Genomic DNA, 21015 nt, shown 5'->3' with positions numbered 1-21015 from the left:
AAGAAACAAAGCAAAACAAGAAGACAATCTAGTCCCCAGATTTTAAAAATTAGCTTAAAAAGTCTTTTTATTTTATTTTTTCAGCTGCCCGTGGAGCCCCACCTCTGCCACCCATTCTCAGGTGAAGTCTGGCTTGGTCCTGTTCCTCAGGAAAAAGGATGGACCTCCTTTTTTTGTCAGATGGTCCTCTCCATTCCCCTGAAACCTGCATGAGAGCTCCTAACATGTTTCTCCTGTGCAAACAATCCTAGACTCCAAGCATCCTTCCAGCTCACCTCCATCTATGCATCTCATCTCTGGACTTGGTGATTGGACTCTTTGCGTCGGCAGTAGGGTCTCAAACTCTGTATCCATCCCTACTCTAACAAACCCTGCTGGCCAGAAGAGGAGAAAGCCTCCATGTCTCCTGCTCTCCTCTGGGGAAAGGTGCCTTGTTGTGGTGAATGAACTCATTGTTGGGCAGGGTGGAGATTGGTACCCTTATCTGCCCTTATCCACTGTGGGGGGAGCTTGGCAGGTAGATATATTCCATCATTTAGGAGGCTGGCACGGCCAGAACTTTGGTGGGAGGGGAGGGGGCATTTTTAGTGAAGCAGTAAAGGAGTTTGCAGAGAATTGATCTGTTTTAAAGGTCAGCTTTGGAGAAAGGACAAGGAAATGGGTCTTCTTTATTTTTTAGGGGTATTTCAGTTTTGTTCTCACTGCCTACCACCCAATCCCAGGGGTAAGTTGGATATAAACACTAAATACTAATTAGTTGAACTAAAACTTTAATCAAATGAGAGGGCGAAGTAAACCGAGGATCATTTTAGAGCTATTCAGTTCTTCTGTAACTAAGGGACTAGGAGCCATTTGAGTCCTCTAGGACTTCCTGCCCCCTTTCCTCAGGGTGCTAGGCTGAAGGGTTCTGCCCCATCTCCTCAAAAGAAAAATTCCTTTTTGTCAGGGGCATCATTCATTCCTGATTCACAAATCCCAAAAACTGCTGGTAGGAAATAGGAAGACAGGGTCTGGGCCTTAACTTCAACTTCAAGTCTGCCTCAGTCTTGTCTTACTAACCCTAGCCCTTTGAGTCCTTCATGCTCCAGAATGACTTAAGAAGGGAAGGGCAAAACACTCTGCAAAAGACTTTATGGCCTGCTCACGCTGAAGTTCACAGCCCATCTGACTGAGAAAGCTCTTTCCATTCCTTTCTTTACCAGCCTCACCTTCCCAAGATTTCAGGGGCTAATGCAGCAGAGTTAAAGGGGTGAGGAAGTGAGTAGAAGTTTGTGGAGATACTCAAAATTCCTTTATTCCAAGAAGCACAAAAGACTTTGGTGTGAAGTGTGCTTCAGTCTGATAGGTCTTCCTTGGTAGCCAGCAATATGTTGTTTCTTTGTCTTCCAGGTCTTAATTAAAAGAGCATAGAGAAAATGGAGGGACCAACTGAGGTTGGATGATGGGACAGTGACTTTCCCTTCTCCAACAACAGGTTGGGGCTCCTGGGCTTCACACACCAGATGGATTGGTTTGCTACAGTTGTTGCCATATATAGAGGCTACTCAAAACTTGGCATGAGAGCAGGGAGACCAGGCTGTTTTTGAAATGAAGGGGGAAAACTATTTAAAAACCTCTTCTGAAACATCACAGGCTTGAAATGCTGCAGGGACCTTTCTAATCCATTAGATCACAAACTAAGGATCTGAGCATGATGTCAGGTGAAACCCAAATCTTCTCAATGGTAGGTGAAGGAGGGCTTAACTTGGGTTATCTGTTTGGAGTCTCTCTGTCCTTTGCCATACCTTAGACCACATTAACTCTGGATATAGACTCTCATGATTAGGTCTGTCACCAGACTTTTTCAATTATTATTTATCATGCTTCTTTTTAAATCTGTTAGCAATTACCTCCCAGACATTTCCCCAGCATCCTGAAGTGACTAGAGCTGAGAGAGAGGAGAGTACAAGAGTTGTTACTGCAGCAGAGTTCCAGGATAGATGCTGACAAGTTACTGAACTTTGACTGTGAAGTCTTCCCATTTATTTTTGAAATGGGAGTTGATGCCTTTTGTACAGTGTTTATCAAAGTGTGTTTTTCTTTTTCCTTTATTCAAACATACATAGAGCATCAAAATAAGAATCACAAATAAAACCAAACCGCAGCTTTTCATTGGGGCTGATATCTTCCTCCCCATGACCTGCTACCACTCATATTCCTCAGCATTTGGACTGTGTCACATGGATATTGATTGTACTTTAACTGTCTTGGCCTCATGAAAAACAAAAAGGCCTGGGTCTGGATCTAATCAAATGGCTTTTCTCCTTTGGAACATGTTAATGACACAGCACCTATTTAAATATCTTTGCCTTATACATTATTTCTTCCCACTGTTAATAACAGATTTATTATCATGTATATTTGCTATTGAAGATGGGAATGTGATCCTCATAATTATTGGTCTATTTTGTATGTTGTACAGAGCTTGTAATATAGGTTTAAGGTGGGCTAGCTGCAAGAGCACTAAAACTTCTCACCTTTAAAACTGTTCTTTTTATCTGCTCATGGGGATGTCAAAGATCAGGTGGTCTCATGTTGAGGCTATAGCCCAGTCCCCATTAACTCCCTTCTCCATTCCTGGAGGGAAGAGACATTGCCCAACTAAGCATCTGAGAAGCTGTGTTAACAGTGATTGTGTGGGCTTGGTTTTATGATGTTTTTCCTTAGTGGGAAAAACGTAATAGTTGTTTCTTACTGTCCTTTCTAGGAAGCAGGGCAGTGACCTCCAGGTTTTTAAATGAGCTAGATGCCTGTCTTCCCCCTCTCTGGTCACCAAACCTGGACCAAGGCATGTTGATATTCCAGGTATGGTTTTCTTCATCAATGGGATTTGATCCAGCTGCATAGCCCCACCATTTTCACAGCCTACGCCAGCAGAGTAAGAGCCTAGGACTATACCAGCTGATAGACATGAGGCTGCTGTCTCCAGGAATTTGTCCCAGCCCTCTTAACTGGCAAAGGCAAGGAGACAGGCCATTGCACTGGGGGACTCCCCTCACCCCTTTGGCTTCTCAGCTTGAAACCCAGATTTACCTCCAGGAAGAGGTGAGAAAAAAATGTAAATAGACTTGCTACAGAGCAACTCAGGGTTGGGGTGTGTTTTAATTCTCCTGATCACTTGAAATAATCTGTAGGCTGAGTGCTTATGGGAGTGGGGGAGAAGTGTTACTCCAGGGTCCTTCCTTTCTGTGAAGCTCTGGGGGTGGAGTATAGGGGATCAGAGGCCCTTTGATGGCACTACACTGAGCTGTCCTGGAAACCCAACCTACAATCAACTGCAAAATCAGATTCTTCACATTCCAGTTGTAGTCTTTCTCTCCCTGTTGAATATTAGTCCCTAGTTATGTAGTCATGGTGGCTTTCTGTTAAGCCACCCTAATTTAGGGAATGGGAGGGAAAGGGGGGGTGAGCATTATAGCTCTGCCTTCAAGACTTATATCTTAAAAACAAAATTAAACAAAACTATAACCACCTTCAAAATCACATGCAAAAAATGAAAAAGGGATAATTGACTGAAAGAAGGGTTTGGTTCCATTCAACTCCACGTTCATTGTGCCTTTACTTGTGTTAGATTTCTGTGCTTTCTTCCTTTCCCTCTGAAGTAATTAAAATCTTCCTTGATAACTGCTGTTTCCTACTTTCTACTCTTGTTTGTGACAACTTGGTGGGTTCCTTCTCTAATTATCTTAAATCTCATTCCACTGATGGCAGAGAGTGCCTAGCCTTCTTTTCTCATGTCTAACCTTTGTCATTTTCCACAGTGACCAACATGGAAGTCACAGTTAACACTGAATAAAAGACTAGAATGATGTGTGTGTGCATGTGTGTGTGTATGTGACCATCCCATCTACATGTGGATCCACTTCTTTAAAAAATAATTTATTGTATGATTTATTTTGGAGATATATTCTGATTATAGTGCTCCCTCTCCCAAATAGCACTGATTCTTTTTTTTTCCCCTTACCCCCTAAAATGTATAATCTGGTCTCAGGTTCAATTCTTTGGTACATTTCTTTCTTCTGAATGCTGTGCAGTTTAATTAAACCTTGCTTAAAAGCAAAAACTGAAAATTGTGTACTCTTGTCTGGAATACCATCACAAGTGGTGACATAGAGAGGGGGAAAAAAACCTATTGCCTCATATTATGGGTAAGTGTGATGGTTTGATTCCATGTCACTTGAGAAAGTAGATGTACTGACTTAAGCAGAAGCAGCATCTGTGGTTTCCTGAGTTTTCTCTCCTCTTCCACATGTTTTGAAATTGCAGTTCTAGTTAGTTGTGCTGACTAGGAGAACCTGACAGTCATATATATACATACACACATACACATTTGCTACTGAACCACTCTTTGCCCATGATTTCAGGGAACCCAGGAGGCCCCCTGACCTTATGTCCTTTCCTTGTATCCCTTATGATTTTTTCTACTTGTGTTGTATGTCTGATTCTCAAATTGACAGTGGAAGAAAAGATGCGGGCAGAGCATTTAGGTTCATGTGTACATTCTTATGTGGGTGTTGGTTGTTTTCCTCACTGCTTTTTAAGCTGAAATCTTAGCTGGGTGTGGGTTTTTTTGTTTGTTTGTTTTGGTTTTTTTTTTAACTTTGATTTTAGGTGTAAAAAAATTCAACCAGACATTTTTGCTTACTGTGGTCAGCTGATATAATAACCTCTAAGGTTTAATGAGCTTAACTTGAACTTTCATTACTAGCAAAGGTCTTGAAATCATTTCCTATATTGAATCATAATGGGTGTGTGTATGAATCACTCTCACATAATTTAGGTATAAAAACCTATGAGGAGGGTGAGGGGAGGGAGGGAAAAAAAAGACTCATTTCATTTTCATCCATACCTACCAGATTGGCTGAATTCCTGATTATTTGACCCATCATTGTTATTAATATGATTAATAAACTACCTATTTATTGATTTAATTGTTCTTCCTGACTGCAAATGGAGCTTGCCTAAGTGACTCTCAACTTCTTAACCATATAAGCTTTCTTTGCCTCACTGGGTGGTATTGCTTGTATGCAGATGCTGGACAGGTCCTTCCAGTGCACTTTGTTTCCTCCTCCATGATACTGTGTATGAGTGAAGTGATAAGCACACCAGTTTGTTCACTCTAATTACTACCAAGGCAAAGCTGCTTGCCTTGAATGTGCCTCTTAAGTATTTCCTGACCCAGTCTAGCCATGAACTAGCTCACTGGAAGGAAGTTGCCTAGCTCTGATTCCTACTTTGCAGACAGAGGTAAGAGAACTGAAATATTAACCTCAGGACCCTGAAGAGTCCCAGAAGATAACTTGGAGAAGGGCATCACCTTTGACATCACTGAAGCCCAATCTGGATTGCTTTTACACATAATTGAATTTCTTTTTCACTCCTAGATTTAGGGATGTGAGATTGATTTACTGGTACTGAGGATTGAACCCAGGAGCATTTTACCACTGAGCTACTTCTCCAGCCCTTTTATTTTTATTTATTTATTTGTTTTTTTTAAATTTTGAAATAGGGTCTTGCTGAGTTGCTTAGGGTCTCACAAAGTTGCTGAGACTGACCTTGAACTTGGGATCCTCCTGTCTCAACCTCCATAGTTCCTGGGATTAGAGATGTATGCCACTGTGCCCAGCTGGGGTGTGATATTTAGAGGACTACAAATATGCCGTTCAACCACACACACACACACACAATTTTCACACAAAGAGTGGATATCTACTTGGTAAGAATGTCCTTTTCATTTCTTCATTTGGCAAACATTTATTGTGTACTTCACTGTACCAGACAACCACAATGATGATGAATAAAGCATGGTCTTTGCCTCCAAGGATCCTACAGTCTAGTAAAAGACATAAAGGCAGCTGAGAAACTTCTAAAGTGTATTAAAAGTCTTTAGCACAGAAGGATGGTGAGTTGCATTCCAGACAGTAGGAACAGCAAGAGAGAGAAGCGATTGACACTGACGGTTGTGTGCATAATGTTAGTGGAGGTTCATTACTAGTGAAAAGAGAGAACTTCAAGTAGATAATCTTTTAGAAACTTTTCAGTCCTGACATTCTGTGACACTTTTGTCTGCTTCCACCGGGGACAAGTCACTTTTCTTTGGCCAATGCTGTTATTTTGTGGTGGTTTCGTCAGCTCCAATATGCACTTTACGTACTTAAGTTCTGCTCTCTCCTACTGTGAATGTAGTTGTTTACCCAAATCTCTCAAGGCTGGCAATTATTAATGGCAAGTTTTAGATGCCCAGGTTTTAAAAATATGAATAGTGAAGGTGCATCCTGGGTTCTGTTATTCTGTTAGGTCAGAAATACCATCTGATCAGAAAGCATTCTAGTTGCTCTTTTTCCATTCATGGAAGCCTGTGTTTTGTAGTTTTTAGCTGCTAGAAAGCTCCTTCACCATCGCTTCCTATTTAGAACCTGCATCTGTTTAACCTTACTCCTATGACTAAGTGGTCAAAAATTTGATTTCCTGTCAGTACAAATTCTGGCTCTTCTACTTGGTAGTTGTGTGACATTGGACAGGCTTATGCAATCCCCTCTATATCTTGGTTTCCCCATTTATAGAATGGAAATACCAATTCTGTGGATGCTTGTGAAGATTAATAAGCTGATAGTTGGTAAAATACCAAGTTCAGTCCCTAGCATATACTTAAGCTTTCTGTATTGACTCATCTATATGAACTAAGTTAACAATTAACTAACAATCATATTGTTGTGTTCCTATTTCTCAGCTTTATAAAAAGGCTCTATTTGATATTGCAGGGTAAAAGATAAATGTTTATCATCACTTAGAATTGGGTTCTGGCCTTTAAAGGAACCTGAGGCTTAGATGGGTTATTTATTAGCTTTGTAAGCTGACCTTCAAATTACTGCTCTAGTTTATATTGTTCATTAAATGCTCAACTTGCCTCCTCTATAACTGTCTTTCCTCGCCCTGAAACCCCAGGGTTTGGCCACAGAAGATTTTAATATTAAGAGGACATAATTCCATTCCCCACATGTGTGGATTAATGATAAGAAGGTGCACAGGGTATAATATTCTTATCCTGAACAGAAGTAAAGCGCTGGGATAACTACTTCTCACTTGTGAAGCACAAAAGATACTGTGTTGAAGCCACGTATAAAACTTTACCAAAAAATACCAGTTTAGGTGCCAGGACATCAGAGTCCAAGGCTCTTCATTGCCACTAAGATGGTGTGGCCTCTAATCCTGTGCACTCCTTTATTTCATGCCTTGCAGAACTGAATTAGAGGTGACTAAAATGCTAGCATCATTCCTGGCATACAGAACCGCCCCCAAAATGGTAGGTATTATGTAGTGTTACCCTGAAAATCTAACACATTGGGATAATGAAAATGGATACGTCTGGCAGTGATAAGGACAACGACATATTAATACCTGTAGTCCAAAGAAGAACGCGGAAATAGAGTCTCATGGGGCAAAGACTACATTCCCCGCCGGGCTTTGCGGCTTGGCGGGTTAACTAGAACCGCATCCGCCGCCACCGCGCGCCTTTCCGTGGAAGCCCCGGATGCACATGCCCTCTCCGGCAATGGGTGTGGTCTCGCGTTGGCTCTGAGACCTGGGGCCGTCTTATTGGCTGTAGGCTTTCCAGCTGGATTGGACACGAAGGAAGGGGTGGTGGCCAAGGCTCGTGGCGCGGCGGTGTCAGCCAATGGGAAGCGTGGCTGGGCTTTAGCGCGAAGCGGGAATGCTGCGACTGTGTGGATTTGGCGCGAGCTGACTTTTCTACTGCTGGTGTGTAGTTTGTGTGGAGCTTGTGGTAGAGAGTCCCTGAGGCCGTGTGAGACGTGAGAAGGAACCTGCACTGAGGTGACGTATCCCTGAGGGGTGGAAAGGAGAGGATTTCCCGGTGATGCCTGGGGTCTGGGAGCCAGCGGGTTGGAAGAGGGCTGCGGGCTCCCACGAGGCCCCAGGTAAAGTTGAGGAGATCTGAGATCGCAGCAAGTCTGAGGTCGGCGTCCCTAGGAAGAGGGATGTGGGCCCTCGGAATGGTGGAAAGGTTCTGGCAGTGCTGCGTGATGTAAGGAACTGAAAACTGTAGAAAGGAAATGTTCCAGAATTGAGGACTGTGTGGAGTTAGGACTACCGAGTCCAAGAGCGGACTGAAGACCGAGCTGTGCTGTCAGGGCACAGGACTGTCAGGGTGGCGGTTATGGGCTCAGATGAAGATGCCCCGCATGCCTGGAGTAAGGAGATTAGAAGTACTGTAAATGAAAATAAACTTATTGGGTCGCTCTAGCGAATAAGAAAGTGGGCTGGTGCCAGAATGCTTGGGATTAATTAATCCCTGTTTTCCTGTGATTTGGGGCCTCTGTGCATCTCAGTTGTCCCATTTGTTAGATGGGGATAATAATTGTACCTACCTCTTAGGTAGCTGTAAAACTTAAATGAGTTAATATGAGAAAATGCTTATAACAACCTTTTACACATACTAGGTAGGCAACACTGTTAGCTGTTATTGCATAGATTTGAGTGTGAAGCAGAATGCTAAAATATTATAACATAATTTACTTATGAAATGAATGTTGATCATAGGTATAAATAAATTCCATGTTAGTTATTTTCTATTCTCTTTAACACATTTACAGGCTGCTCTGTTCTTTTTTGAATCCTGCTGTGTTGCCATCATGCCTCAAACCAGATCCCAGGCACAGGCTACAATCAATTTTCCCAAAAAGAAGCTATCTCGGGCTTTGAACAAAACCAAAAACTCTAGTGACACTAAACTACAACCAACAAATGTCCAGGCTATACCCTCTTCTGGTGTAAAGAGTCTGCCTCTCAGCCCTAGAAAACGTCTAGGTAAGCTTTCCTTTGTATGAGTACAGCTTTTTGACCAGTAGCTCTCAACCTTTCTTTTCTCGGTGATAAGATGCCTGTCCTTCAAAAGACTTTCCTAAGTTCAGTTCAGTCTGCTCTATAAATTTTATTTATTTTCAGAATAAAATAAAGATTTGGTGCAAGCAAAATGGTTACTAAGTGCTTACTGAACTTCAGAGTTAAGCCACTTATTGAGATCACTTTCTGAACTACTTAATAGATCTGGTCTTCAGTTACCTAATACTGAACTTAGTTCTGTCATTGTTTTCAATTTTGTTGCAGTTATATGGTATTATGAAATTTGCCTTCATATTGTGAAATCAAGAGAAACAAATGGGTCATGTTCTTAATATTTTCAGACCTTTTCTTATTTTAGAACATTGATTGGCACCCAGGACCTCTCACATACTTGGCAAGTGCACCATAAGCCCCAGAGCATTTGTTTTTAATGGGGTGTGATTAGGTTATCAGAGCTTGGTGCAATTGGCATAATAAGTAAAAGCCAGGGGTGCTGCGAAGCATCCCATAATACACATGACGTTCTCTCCACAACAAATGAGTCTTTGGTCCAAAATGTCAATGATGCCAAGGTTGAGAAATCCTGTTTTTTAGAACAGTTTTAGAATTTTACTGCATTAGAACTCATTTGATTTCTATGAAATAATACGATTCAGCGACGCCATCTTGTGGCCAGTATTAGCTTCTAGGTGAGAAGGATGTTTATTTTGTGGTTTCTCCTCTCTTTTCACTATCTACTGCTGTGAGTGACCATGTTTTGATTTTAATGTTTCAGGTGATGACAACCTATGCAACACTCCCCATTTATCTCCCTGTTCTCCACCAAAGCAAGGCAAGAAAGAGAATAGCCCCCCTCGTTCACATACACCTAAGGGACGGAGATTGGTATTTGACAATCAGCTGACAGTTAAGTCTCCTAGCAAAAGAGAACAAGCCAGAATTCATCAAAATAAAATACTTCCCTCAGTTCAAAAAGATCAGGAGATCATAACAAATTCTGAACAGAAATGTCCAATGGAGAAAGACTCTGCACGTTTGAGATTATTCAAGCAAGAAGGTGCGTTCTTACATGGCAGCTGTTAGTGCAGCTGTTATAAACAAAGCTGATGACTTCAGATGAAGCTCAGTGAGTTTTTTTCAGTCACCTTCTGTTGTGTCTAGTTGTCCTTTTTATGTCTGATGTAGGTACTTGCTACCGACAAGCAAAGGTTGTCCTGAATACAGCTGTCCCAGATCGGCTGCCTGCCAGAGAAAAGGAAATGGATGTTATCAGGAATTTCCTGAGGGAACACATCTGTGGGAAAAAAGCTGGAAGTCTGTACCTTTCTGGTGCTCCTGGAACTGGAAAAACTGCCTGTTTAAGCCGAATTCTGCAAGACCTCAAGGTACATTGAGAATCTGAATGTTGATGCTCTTGCTAAAATGATACTTGGGATTTTTGTTGTTGTTGGTGGTGGTGGTGGTGGTGGTGATGGTGGTTGTAGATGGATACAATACCTTTATTTATTTATTTATTTATGTTTTTTAGGGTGCTGGGGTTGTGGCTCAGCGGTAGAGCGCTCACTTAGCACACGGGGCCCTTTCAATCCTCAGCACCACATAAAAATAAATAATATAAAGGTATTATGTCCAACTACAACTAAAATATATATATATTAAAAAAATTTTTTTTTAGTTGTCAATGGACCTTTATTTTATTTATTTTTATGTGGTACTGTGGATCAAACCCAGTGCCTCACACATGCTAGACAAGCGCTCTACCACTGAGCCACAACCCCAGCCCGATACTTGGTTATTAAGGGTTCAGGAAGACAAACATTTAGGAGATTGAAAATAATAAGACCTTTTTGTTTCATTGTCTAAATCTTTCCACATGAAAGTAGAACTTCCTCTCTTATATACTATTATCTCTCAAAGATAGTTCAAATTTCATCAAATCTTTATCTGAAGCCAAAATAACTGCCAAGTTTTTTATTTTTGTTTGTTTTTTTTCTAGAAGGAAGTAAAAGGCTTTAAAACTATCATGCTGAATTGCATGTCCTTGAGGAAAGCCCAGGCTGTATTCCCAGCTATTGCTCAGGAGATTTGTCAAGAAGAAGTATCCAGGCTAGCTGGGAAGGACATGATGAAGAAACTGGAAAAACATATGACTACAGAGAAGGGCCCCATGATGTAAGTATTTCTCTGCTACATATTGCTCAGTGAAAATCTGCAAGGTCTATTGCTTACCAAAAGAATATTCACAGTGTTTGCTCTATAAGAAGAGGTAGTTACATAAACCTAAAAAGAAAAGTACACTTTCTAATTTTTTAAATTGGAAAAAATGTTTTTAAAACTAATTGCTTGAAAACACTGGGATGTTGGAGGTTTCGTTCTAAGAGTGACTAGAGATTTACATAAATTACAGTCTTCAAACTTGTCTCAACTTTACAAATGTGACATAAAATTAGTCCAAATCAAACAGATTGAAGGTTTAAGAAAGTAACTATGGATGCTAATTGTTTTTCTTTCTATATAGTGTGTTGGTGTTGGACGAGATGGATCAACTGGACACCAAAGGGCAGGATGTATTATACACACTGTTTGAATGGCCATGGCTGAGAAATTCTCGATTAGTGCTTATTGGTTAGTTCTTAGTTGTTAATGTTACATGGTGGTTCTGAAACTTTTGGGTTTTTGTTTGTTTGTTTGTTTGTTTCCAATACTGGAGATTGACTCAAGGATGCTTTACTACTGAGCTATATCCCCAGCCCTTATAATTTTTTATTTTGAGGCAGGTTCTGTTGCTTATGGCCTGGCTAAATTGCTGAGACTGGCCTCAAACTTGTTGTCTTCCTATCTTAGCTTCATTCACTTTGGACTAGGCATGTAGCTTAGTGGTAGAGTACTTGCCTAGCAGGTGTGAGGCCCTGGGTTCAATACCTATATTGCAAAATAAATAAATAAATCTGTCCAGCTTTTGCTAGTAATTTTAATCTAAGGTAAATTACTTTTAAGTCTGAATAAAAATGACTTAGGAGCTGGTGCTATGATGGCATATGTAGTCTCAGGTACTCAGGAGGCTGAGGCAGGAGGATCAAAAGTTCAGGGACAATTGGGTAACATGGCAATACCCTTTCTGTTATAAACAAATAAAAATGACCTAGGGGCTGGAGGTGTAGCTCAGAGGTAGAGTGTGTGCTTAACATGCACAAGGGCCTGGGTTCAAACCCTAGCACACCCATCCCCACCTATTAATAAGACATAAAACTTTATTTTTAGAAACAATAGATTTTTAAAATTTATTTGGTCCTGCTTATCAGTGAATAATTCTGACCCTACTTTGAAAAGACCATTCTATACTATCTATCTATCTATCTATCTATCTATCTATCTATCTATATATCCTATCTAATAGGTATATTTTAGCTTTGGAATGGGGAGGAAGGCAGGTGGGAAGCAACAATTGAATGCTAGATTATAAGTGGAAGTGTTTATCTTTCAGAGGTTTCGTTTTTCTTTTCAGATGATCTGACTGATGATGCTTCTTATCTCCTCCTCAGGTATTGCTAATACCCTGGATCTCACAGACAGAATTCTGCCAAGGCTGGAAGCTAGAGAAAAATGTAAGCCACAGCTATTGAACTTCCCGCCTTATACCAGAAACCAGATAGCCGCAATCTTACAGGATCGACTTAATCAAGTGAGTGCCAACCCTTATGCCAAATTTTGTTCCTCAGATGACCTTTGTTGAGGAAACCTAACTGTAGTTCTAAATTATTTTGCTTTGATTGCTTTACTAATGGTATGGGGCAAACCTATGGACCCATAGTGGGAATATTTTTGTGTGAATTTCCGTTTATAGCTCCATTTATTGGATCTTCAGTGTTGAAATAAAAGAAGTGAAATAATTCACTCAAATGCTTTTTATTTTCTTCTGGAACTCCCTAGTTCCTGTTGAACCCAGGGGCGCTTAGCCACTCAGCCACATCCCCAGCCCTTTTTATTATTTATTTAGAAACAGGGTCTCTCTGAGTTACTTAGGGTCTTGCTAAATTGCTGAGGCTAGCTTTTTTTAAATCTCTTAATACACTTTTTTTTTTTAAGTTGTCAACAGATATTTATTTATATGTGGTGCTGAGAATTGAACCCAGGGCCTCACACCTGCTAGTCTAGCACCCGACCACTGAGCCACAACCTTAGCCCTGAGGCTGGCTTTGAAATCTCAATCCTCCTGCCTCAGCCTCCTGAGTAGCTGGGATTACAGGCGTGCATGCCACCATGCCCAGCCACTCAAATGCTTCTTTAATGACCTTTATAAATAGGGCCTATGAAAAATTTTCTTCTGAAAGTGACTAAATAGTTTTGTGGGGTTGTTTTTTTTTTTTTTTTTTTGCCAATTTATGTTCTGATTAAAATATGTGAAGACTGAAATATCTTCATTTATTTACAAATAGAAAAGACATCTCCTAATGGGTAGGAGGGTAGGAGACCAATCAGGTTTGGTCTTAATTGTGAAAATATTTACATCTAGAACCTAAACTGCAGAGAGATTCAAATTGTCTTCTATGTCTTGTCTAAAGGTGTCTGGAGATCAGGTTCTGGACAATGCTGCAATTCAGTTCTGTGCCCGCAAAGTCTCCGCTGTTTCAGGAGATGTTCGAAAAGCGCTAGATGTTTGCAGGTGAGTTATGGCACTGTAGGCTGCTTTTATTTAAAGAAATCTAGAAATGGCTGTTAATTGTCTCATGTAACTCAAGTGAATGTGGCTTAAGAGGCTCCATTCTGCTACTTTCTATACTCAGAAAAGAGGACTTGTTTCTCAGTGGGGAGCTCTGGATTTCCACCGTGTTAATGTCTGAAACATTATCAGTCCATTACCTACAGAGGGAGAAACAAATGAGATGTTGCTGGCACTCCCTGTGGTGATTATAGATTGGTTAATTACATTTGTATTAAAAAAGACTCCAGTTTACTTTTCCATTAGCTGGTTTCAAGCAGGTTTATTTATGGACCTGAACCATCTTTGCCTTTAGACTTTCTTCCCCTTCTTTCCTTTTGTAGGCACCCTTTCTTCCCTCCAGTTGGTAGTCCCCCACAGTATTCCAGACCTTTCTCCTTTCCCATCCCCCTCCCTCTCCTGCTGGGGAAAGCCTCTGTGCTGACTGATGAAATTTCTTCCCTCCCAGTAGGGACACTGGGTCCATTAAAATGATACTTGCTGTGCTGGCCCTCTGGTCCAACCTCCCCCTACTGCCTTGCAGAAGATCCAGGTCTGGTTTATGGCTTCCTGTGGGCAAAGCACTTTGGAGAGAGCAGTGGGAGAGTAAGCTCTTCCTATTGCTAGATTGCATGATCCTGAATTTAAAAGTTTCCCTAGTCAGCAAACTACTTGAGTGAAGACTATAGCTATGAACAACATTCATGTAGGCTGGCATGATTTAGCCTTTACATATCCTATGTATATATAACTCATGACTCCCCTTTTAGGTCTGCTGTGTATGGATGGTGCTAGTTTTCTTAGTCACCCACACTAATATCTTCTCTTCTACCAATGACATTTTTCCTCCTCCAAAATGTTATTGGCTCAATGTATGATGACCTACTTGGCATCTAAAAGAGGAACCATGTAGTGTGTTGAAATTTCTCAAATCCCTGGTCCATGAATTATTTCAAGGCAATTAAATCCCCTTTAGCTGAGACATAACCTAGTTTTGTTTGGGGGCTTTAAATTTTTAAAACATGTTTTTAGTTAATGTGCCTGCTTTTGAGCTTGGTGGTTGGTGTGGTATTTAGTTTGGCTCTGATGAAATTAATTTTAGAAAAAAATTTTTTATAGGAGAGCTATTGAAATTGTAGAGTCGGATGTCAAAAGCCAGACTATCCTCAAACCACTGTCTGAGTGTAAGTAGTTTATCTCCTTTTTGTCTTATTTTATAATTGGAAGCTTAACTTTGCTGAGGAAAGAGGTATAAAGATAAAATGAATGTAGTTAAATATACACTCACCCATTCCTGTATGTGTGTGTTTAGTCAGTTTCATTTATTTTACTTTAATCTTGCCTGCCAATACCATAGTCTATGAATTACTGGAAATGAACTCCCCAGGGTGTTATATAAATGGCTAGGATAGAGTCAATTTTCTTTCCAGGATCTAGGAATGAAAACTGTCAACAATAAGCTTCTTTGTGGGTGCTTAAGTTGAGTGCAAGGAGGTGAAAACAAAGTCTGATAAATAAGAGAGGTAAAAAATTGTGAGTTCATCTTGGGATATCTTAAGCCTTTAAACAAGTCTAGGAGGGTAGAGGTTCAAAGATCATATTGCTACAATAAACAGAAGGCTATCACAAATGGCAAAATTAACTTTCTTTCCCCTCAGCTTTGTTCTTTTAGATGTGGCAGATGTAAAATGGCCATGAACTACATATCTTATTGGTGTTTAATATTCAATGTTAATCTTTAAAAACAAGACAGTTTAACTTGGCTGTTTCTTCCTTCATTTCTGCACTGGTTTGGAGTTATTAAAGTTGTTTCTATCACTATAGTTCTGCATAAAATCTTTCTCTTTCATCAACTTGTTAAAATAAATAACTTAGAAAAGAAAATAACTTAAAATATTTCAGAAGTAGACAAATTTGTGTTTAGACTGAGGATAGGCAATATATGCCAATGTGTATATAAACTTAGATACTGGTTTCCTGATTCTCTTCACCTCCTCCCTCCGCCACCTTTTTGCCGTACCAGTAACATTTCGGCTTGTCAGTGAGCACCACTGGCACAAACATTGTTGAACGAAGTTGTAAGGTCTAGACTAGCCTAATTCCTATCTTGACCTTTTTTTTTTTTTTTTAGTTGTTAAAGGACCTTTGTTTTATTTATATATAGTGCTGAGAAGATTGAACCCAGTGCCTCACACATGCTAGGCAAGTGCTCTACCACTGAGCTACAACCCCAGCCCCCTCTTTTGCCTTGATATGGGTGGGGTTAACTTTATGGTTCCAGAAAGCTATAGGAACATTGAGTTCAACTAAGTAAAAGAGGGAACTTTCTAATATATAGAAACAACTTCTTTGAAATATAGTGGGTTCTGCAGCAATGAAGATATTCAAACAAAAGCTGGATAGGTGACCACATGTTGGGATTGTTTTAGAGCAGACTCGGCCATTGGGTAAAGGGTAAGAATAGACCTCTGAATTCCTTTCAATTTTAAGATTCTGTTACTTGATCTGTGAGCTCTGGTTTCTCAATTAGTCCTCTGCAGCATCCCGTTTGGTAATGAAATAGAAGCGAATTGTGTGGGGCAATTGCAAATGGTCTCAGGAAGTAACTTCAGGCAAAGGTTGTTACAGAGCAAATCCCTCCTCTGTCTTACAAGTCATGCATCTCCAAACAATAAGCCCATAGTCCTGTGCAGCTTGTTGGCAGTTTCCCAACCTCTGACTTTTGAGAGGGTGCTATCTGCTAGGATATCCAATGACATTTTCTCAAGTGTTACTCTCCTGCATTATCAGCTTGGGCAAGTGAACCAAACCTCAAAGGTCATTTCGGAGGCCCATCTGGATGACCGATATGGGATTGACTTTATTGTCCACACTTATCTACTCATTTGGTTCAAAATATTAGGTAATTTTTCCAACTATTTTCTTTTTTACGTTCTTAATAGCTGGGCATAGTTATCATTTTTTCTTTGAGGTTCTATTCTTTACCTCTGAGGCATTAAGAATTTCCAAGGCAGAAAACCATAGCCCTCTGTCTGGTCCTTACTCTATTATGAGGTAGATTTTGTCTCTCCAACATTGAATTACATTCTGTAGGACTGAATATCACTTAAATAACTCTACTTCCCAAGTCTTCCCACATTTATTTGGCATCTTTCTGAAGATATTGTCTTTTATCCTTTGGCGTCTAGTTAGAGTTGGAAACTTTGCTTTGCCATCATGTGACTGGCATGGGTTTCCTTTAGCTAAAACATTATTATTTACTTTGTAGGTAAATCATCCTCTGAGTCTCTGGTTCCCAAGCGTGTTGGTCTTACTCACATATCCCAAGTTATTTCAGAAGTTGATGGTAACAGGATGACTTTGGGTCGAGAAGGAGCACAGGATTCCTTCCCTCTCCAACAGAAGATCTTGGTCTGCTCTTTGCTGCTTTTGACCAGGCAGTTGAAAATCAAAGAAGTCACTCTGGGGAAGGTAAGTTGGGAATCTCAGCAAAAGAAGCTGAGGTAGAGATGAGAATCTGCTTTGCAGCACAGGTATTTTCCAAAGGCTTATCATGTTCCAACTGGTATGAATTAAGTGTTTTAACAGTAAGAATTAATATTGGTACTGTATAAAAGGCAACTGACTCAATTTCCCTTGGGATGTGCTTAAGCTTTAACCATTAATCACTACCCTATCCTCCCTGATATTTCTTCATCTCTCTACGAAGTTATTTAAAGTCCTCTTCCTACATTACAGTATAGGGTTTTGGGAATATCTACTGAATGCTTATTCAAGGATGGTGACTTTTAAGTAACAATTCTTCCTCTTTTTCCTCCCAGTTATATGAAGCCTACAGTAACGTCTGTCGTAAACAGCAGATGGCAGCTGTGGACCAGTCAGAGTGTTTGTCACTTTCAGGGCTCTTAGAATCCAGGGGAGTTTTAGGATTAAAGAAAAACAAGGAAACCCGATTTACAAAGGTATGACCAACTGCTTCTTTGTGACAGTGCTTTTAATTGTACTGTTTACATGGCAATAATTAGATAAGCAATTTTTTTAAAGTTAAGATTTAAGGTGTTTGAGAATAGGAGTGTGATATGAATGAGATTCCCCCCAACCTCCCAGGCCATTGTAAAAAGCAGTATTTAAAATTGCTTGCCTCTAGCGAGAGAAGTTTAATATGGTAGAAGTTAGTGTGGTAGCAACTTGGCTTTTACGAGTTCTTCACCATGCAAAATCCTTTTCTCTTTTCAGGTGTCTTTGAAGATTGATGAGAAGGAAATAGAGCATGCTCTGAAAGACAGAGCTTTAATTGGAAATATCTTAGCTACTGGATTGTCTTAAATTCTTCTCTCACATCCACCCAAAAGTATTCAGCTGGCATTTAGAGAGCTATGGAGTCTTCATTTTAGTACTTTATACATTTGCTCCAAAACCAAATATGACTTTTTTTTACTCAACAGCAAGGAATTTTAATCTATAGATTCATGAATATTAGCACAGAATAATATCTATGGGTCTTATTTTTAAACATAAATGAATAAGTAAACCCTTTTTAAATTAAATTAACTGCCTCTCCCACTTGTGTGTCTATAACCAGCATGTTTGCAAGTATACAGAATTATATTGTGGAATGTGTAAATCTTTACCTCTAAGTTTCCTCAAACATTGGTATATTTTCTTAAGAACTCGGAGGTTAGGGTAAGAAGAATGAAAAAGAATGAGGAAAAAAAAAGTCTACATGGAGATTTGAAGGACATTTCATTTCTTTATGGAGAACTACTATGTTCATGGTGCTGAATTACCACATTGTGACATTTTAAAGACGGTCATCAGAGTTTTTTGGATACTCCTAACCTTGTGGGGGTAGTTAGAAGAATGTAACTTTACAGATTGTGAATATATTTATTTATTTTCAAGTTGTATTTGTCTTTTGTGTGTGTGTGTGTGTGTGGTGCTGAGGATTGAACCTAGGGCCTCGTGCATGCAAGGCAAGCACTCTACCAACTGAGCTATATCCCCAGCCCTGTATTTGTCTTTTTAAGCATTCATATTTTAAGAGACCCCAGGCTTTCAGAAAGCAATGTGAAAATTCCTTACCAAACATTTCCAGTCTTTGCTGCCCTCAACTCTAAGCCATTGGTTCAAGATGCTGCCACTAGGGTTGGATTTTCATCTGAACACATGTTTTTCCAGTCTTATTAGATGAATTAATCCTTATGGTTACCTAAGACTCCTCTGAGTTTGGTTTCTAGTAGCATTAAATGGCAGTTTATGACAGGAACACCAGAGGGCACCATTACAACACTACTTAAAGTGTAGGTTTGGGGCTGGGGTGGTTTTGAGGGAAGGGGTGGAAAGGTACTTAGGTTTGATTTGTTTGGAAGATTGTTTGTATTACTTGAGCAAATAAATGCTTGAGATATAAACCGTGTGTGATATGAATGATCTGAGAGCCAGCACCAAGACTCTACTTCTCCATGAGCTCTTCAGTTGCCTCCTGCTTTTCTGATAGGGCCTTGGGTTTGGGAACTTGATATGTGTATAAATGATCTGTTGGCCACTGTTTCATTCATTCTGCCCACTGTATCTTTGTAAAGTGATCTGCACTACAGCAGGTGGTATGGGATAGAAGAAAGGCAAGCAGAGAGGACTCTCTGAAATGAACACTACCCACTGATGTGTAGCAGGGGAGAATCTGTGGACACAGGGCTGGATGTTGTTCTTACACTATATTAGAGCATTAATGCACTCAGAGGGCAATTTTGCAAATGGGGTACACAGTTCTATATTGAAAAGATTGGAAGGCATCTGGGGCTATAAGGGTTAACAAGCATAATTGCAAAGATTGTCCGAAGGCTGATGGAAAGCAGAGACTGAATGGGATTGAGAACAGATGCGAGGCTTGATTTAAATTACATTTTATTGGATGCTGCAGCCTTAAGAGACGTGACTGCTTTACAGTTTGTTTCCACACTGTGGGCAGCTGTCTGTTCTGTGTCCACAGTAGGATCCTGCCCAGAAAGGAGCGGCCTCCCCACCTCGTTGTGTTTGAGGCTTGGCGCCTTCCTCTTAACTGTAGAGCTTGAGTCAGGAACATGGCTTGACTCGCAGTGGGGCTGCTATGTCTCCTCCCTGGCTTCCATCCAAGATCACATTTACGGATTCAAAAGGGCCAAATTTCTTTTCCCCTCTCCCTCCTTTCTCTCCTTCCCCTGGTATTTGGAAATAGGGCTTTCTGTGGACTGGTTTGTTAGTTTCCTTTCCTTCGGTTCTCCCCCCACTGTCAATTTCTAGGTCATTGCTGCTCTTAAGACTTCAGCAATTGGAACAGGGTTGGTTCTGTCAATGATGCGTGAAGCATCATTGAAGTCCCTGCTTGGCTTCCGCTGCCCTTGTGGGAGCAAAGGCTGATATATGTTTGTCAGTAAAGTCTTAAGTGTAATTCAGACAGCCAGAGAAGAAAAGGAAGAAAACTCTTTCCTTGCTGTTTTTTCTCACTGAAGCTGAGAGCTACAGGAAGGTGGTAGGAATTTTAGTGGGATGGGATGGGCCTGTGGTTAGTAGTTTTTGCCAAGATATTAGGCTACTTCATATGGAGTAGTGGCAAAGATGCTGACCTACTTTTTTTTTTTTTTTTTTTTTAAGATGCTGGGGTGTGTGTCTGCCTATATCCTGGTTTGTCTTTTTTTTTTTTTTTAATAAGTAGATAAGCTTCCATAGTGTTGGGTATTGCCATGGAAAGAAAAAAAAACAGACACAATAATGTTGGTGTGAGTTTCAACCCCAGAGCTGCCACTGACATTTCTGGCTCAATGAAGACTCATCTGTGGCTAGCTAACTGCAAGAGTGTGTGAGGTCCAGGCTACCCAGAGATCAGGAAAGTTGGTAGAGCCCTATTTTCTCCAACCCTCCTCCCTCATTACTCCCTACCTTTAAAAACCCTTTTAAGATGCACCAATAAGAACTGGGAAGTGAGCTAGCTGGGTATGTATTACACACCTGTAATCCCAGCTACTCAGGAAGCTAAAAGGATCAAAAGTTTGGGATCAGCCTAGGAAATAAGTGAAAGACTTTGTTTCAAAATAAAAAGGGCTAGGGATGTAACTCAATAGTAGAGTGTTTGCCTTGCATGTATGAGGCCCTGGATTCAAGCCCCAGTATGGCCTGGAAGTGGAAATAAGATATGGCTTAAACCATATTTTTTAAAAATATCTAGGAGTGGAAATGTAGCTCAATGATAGAGCACTTGCTTAGCGTACATGAAGCTCTGGATTTGATCCCTAGCACTGAAAAAAAAAAATTTTTTTTGAGAAGTATTATGTTGATTACTATGGGAGGAAAAGAAGTCCAAGATTTAAGAGGTTTTGTTTTTGTTTTCTGGTGTTGGGGATGGAACTTAGGTCTCATGCCATGCATGCTAGGCAAGCACT

At 40.3% G+C, this 21015-nt stretch overlaps 2 protein-coding genes and 1 non-coding gene across 14 annotated transcripts in view; all 3 read left to right on the top strand.

Moving 5' to 3' along the window:
• Positions 1 to 4965, top strand: part of Wipf2 (WAS/WASL interacting protein family member 2) — a 117252-nt gene extending 112287 nt beyond the window's left edge. For all 11 annotated transcript variants that reach the window (XM_071603962.1, XM_071603958.1, XM_071603959.1 and 8 more), the window contains one exon: positions 85 to 4965. In XM_071603962.1, the coding sequence (XP_071460063.1) occupies positions 85 to 125 (41 nt within the window). In that variant the 3' untranslated portion in view covers positions 126 to 4965. The remainder of the gene's footprint in view (positions 1 to 84) is intronic.
• On the top strand, positions 380 to 18501 carry Cdc6 (cell division cycle 6). 2 transcript variants are annotated; one of them, XM_034635435.2, is made up of 12 exons: positions 380 to 426; positions 8652 to 8865; positions 9677 to 9958; positions 10087 to 10286; positions 10898 to 11073; positions 11420 to 11526; positions 12444 to 12583; positions 13464 to 13564; positions 14720 to 14784; positions 16869 to 17071; positions 17422 to 17562; positions 17837 to 18501. In XM_034635435.2, the coding sequence occupies exons 1-12, from the start codon at positions 400 to 402 to the stop codon at positions 17924 to 17926; spliced, it is 1746 nt and encodes a 581-aa protein (XP_034491326.2). In that variant the 5' UTR covers positions 380 to 399; the 3' UTR covers positions 17927 to 18501. The 2 variants fall into 2 exon arrangements, with proteins under 2 accessions (XP_034491326.2, XP_071460056.1); XM_071603955.1 differs by lacking the exon at positions 380 to 426 and adding an exon at positions 7647 to 7872.
• On the top strand, positions 12048 to 12124 carry Trnav-aac (transfer RNA valine (anticodon AAC)). The gene has a single exon. It is a non-coding gene; the product is annotated as a tRNA-Val (tRNA).
• Positions 18502 to 21015: the final 2514 nt, after the last annotated feature.

This window comes from Marmota flaviventris, chromosome 17 (assembly GCF_047511675.1).
Source record: "Marmota flaviventris isolate mMarFla1 chromosome 17, mMarFla1.hap1, whole genome shotgun sequence".
NCBI lineage: Eukaryota > Metazoa > Chordata > Mammalia > Rodentia > Sciuridae > Marmota > Marmota flaviventris.
This window is presented reverse-complemented; position numbering and strand designations above follow the sequence as displayed.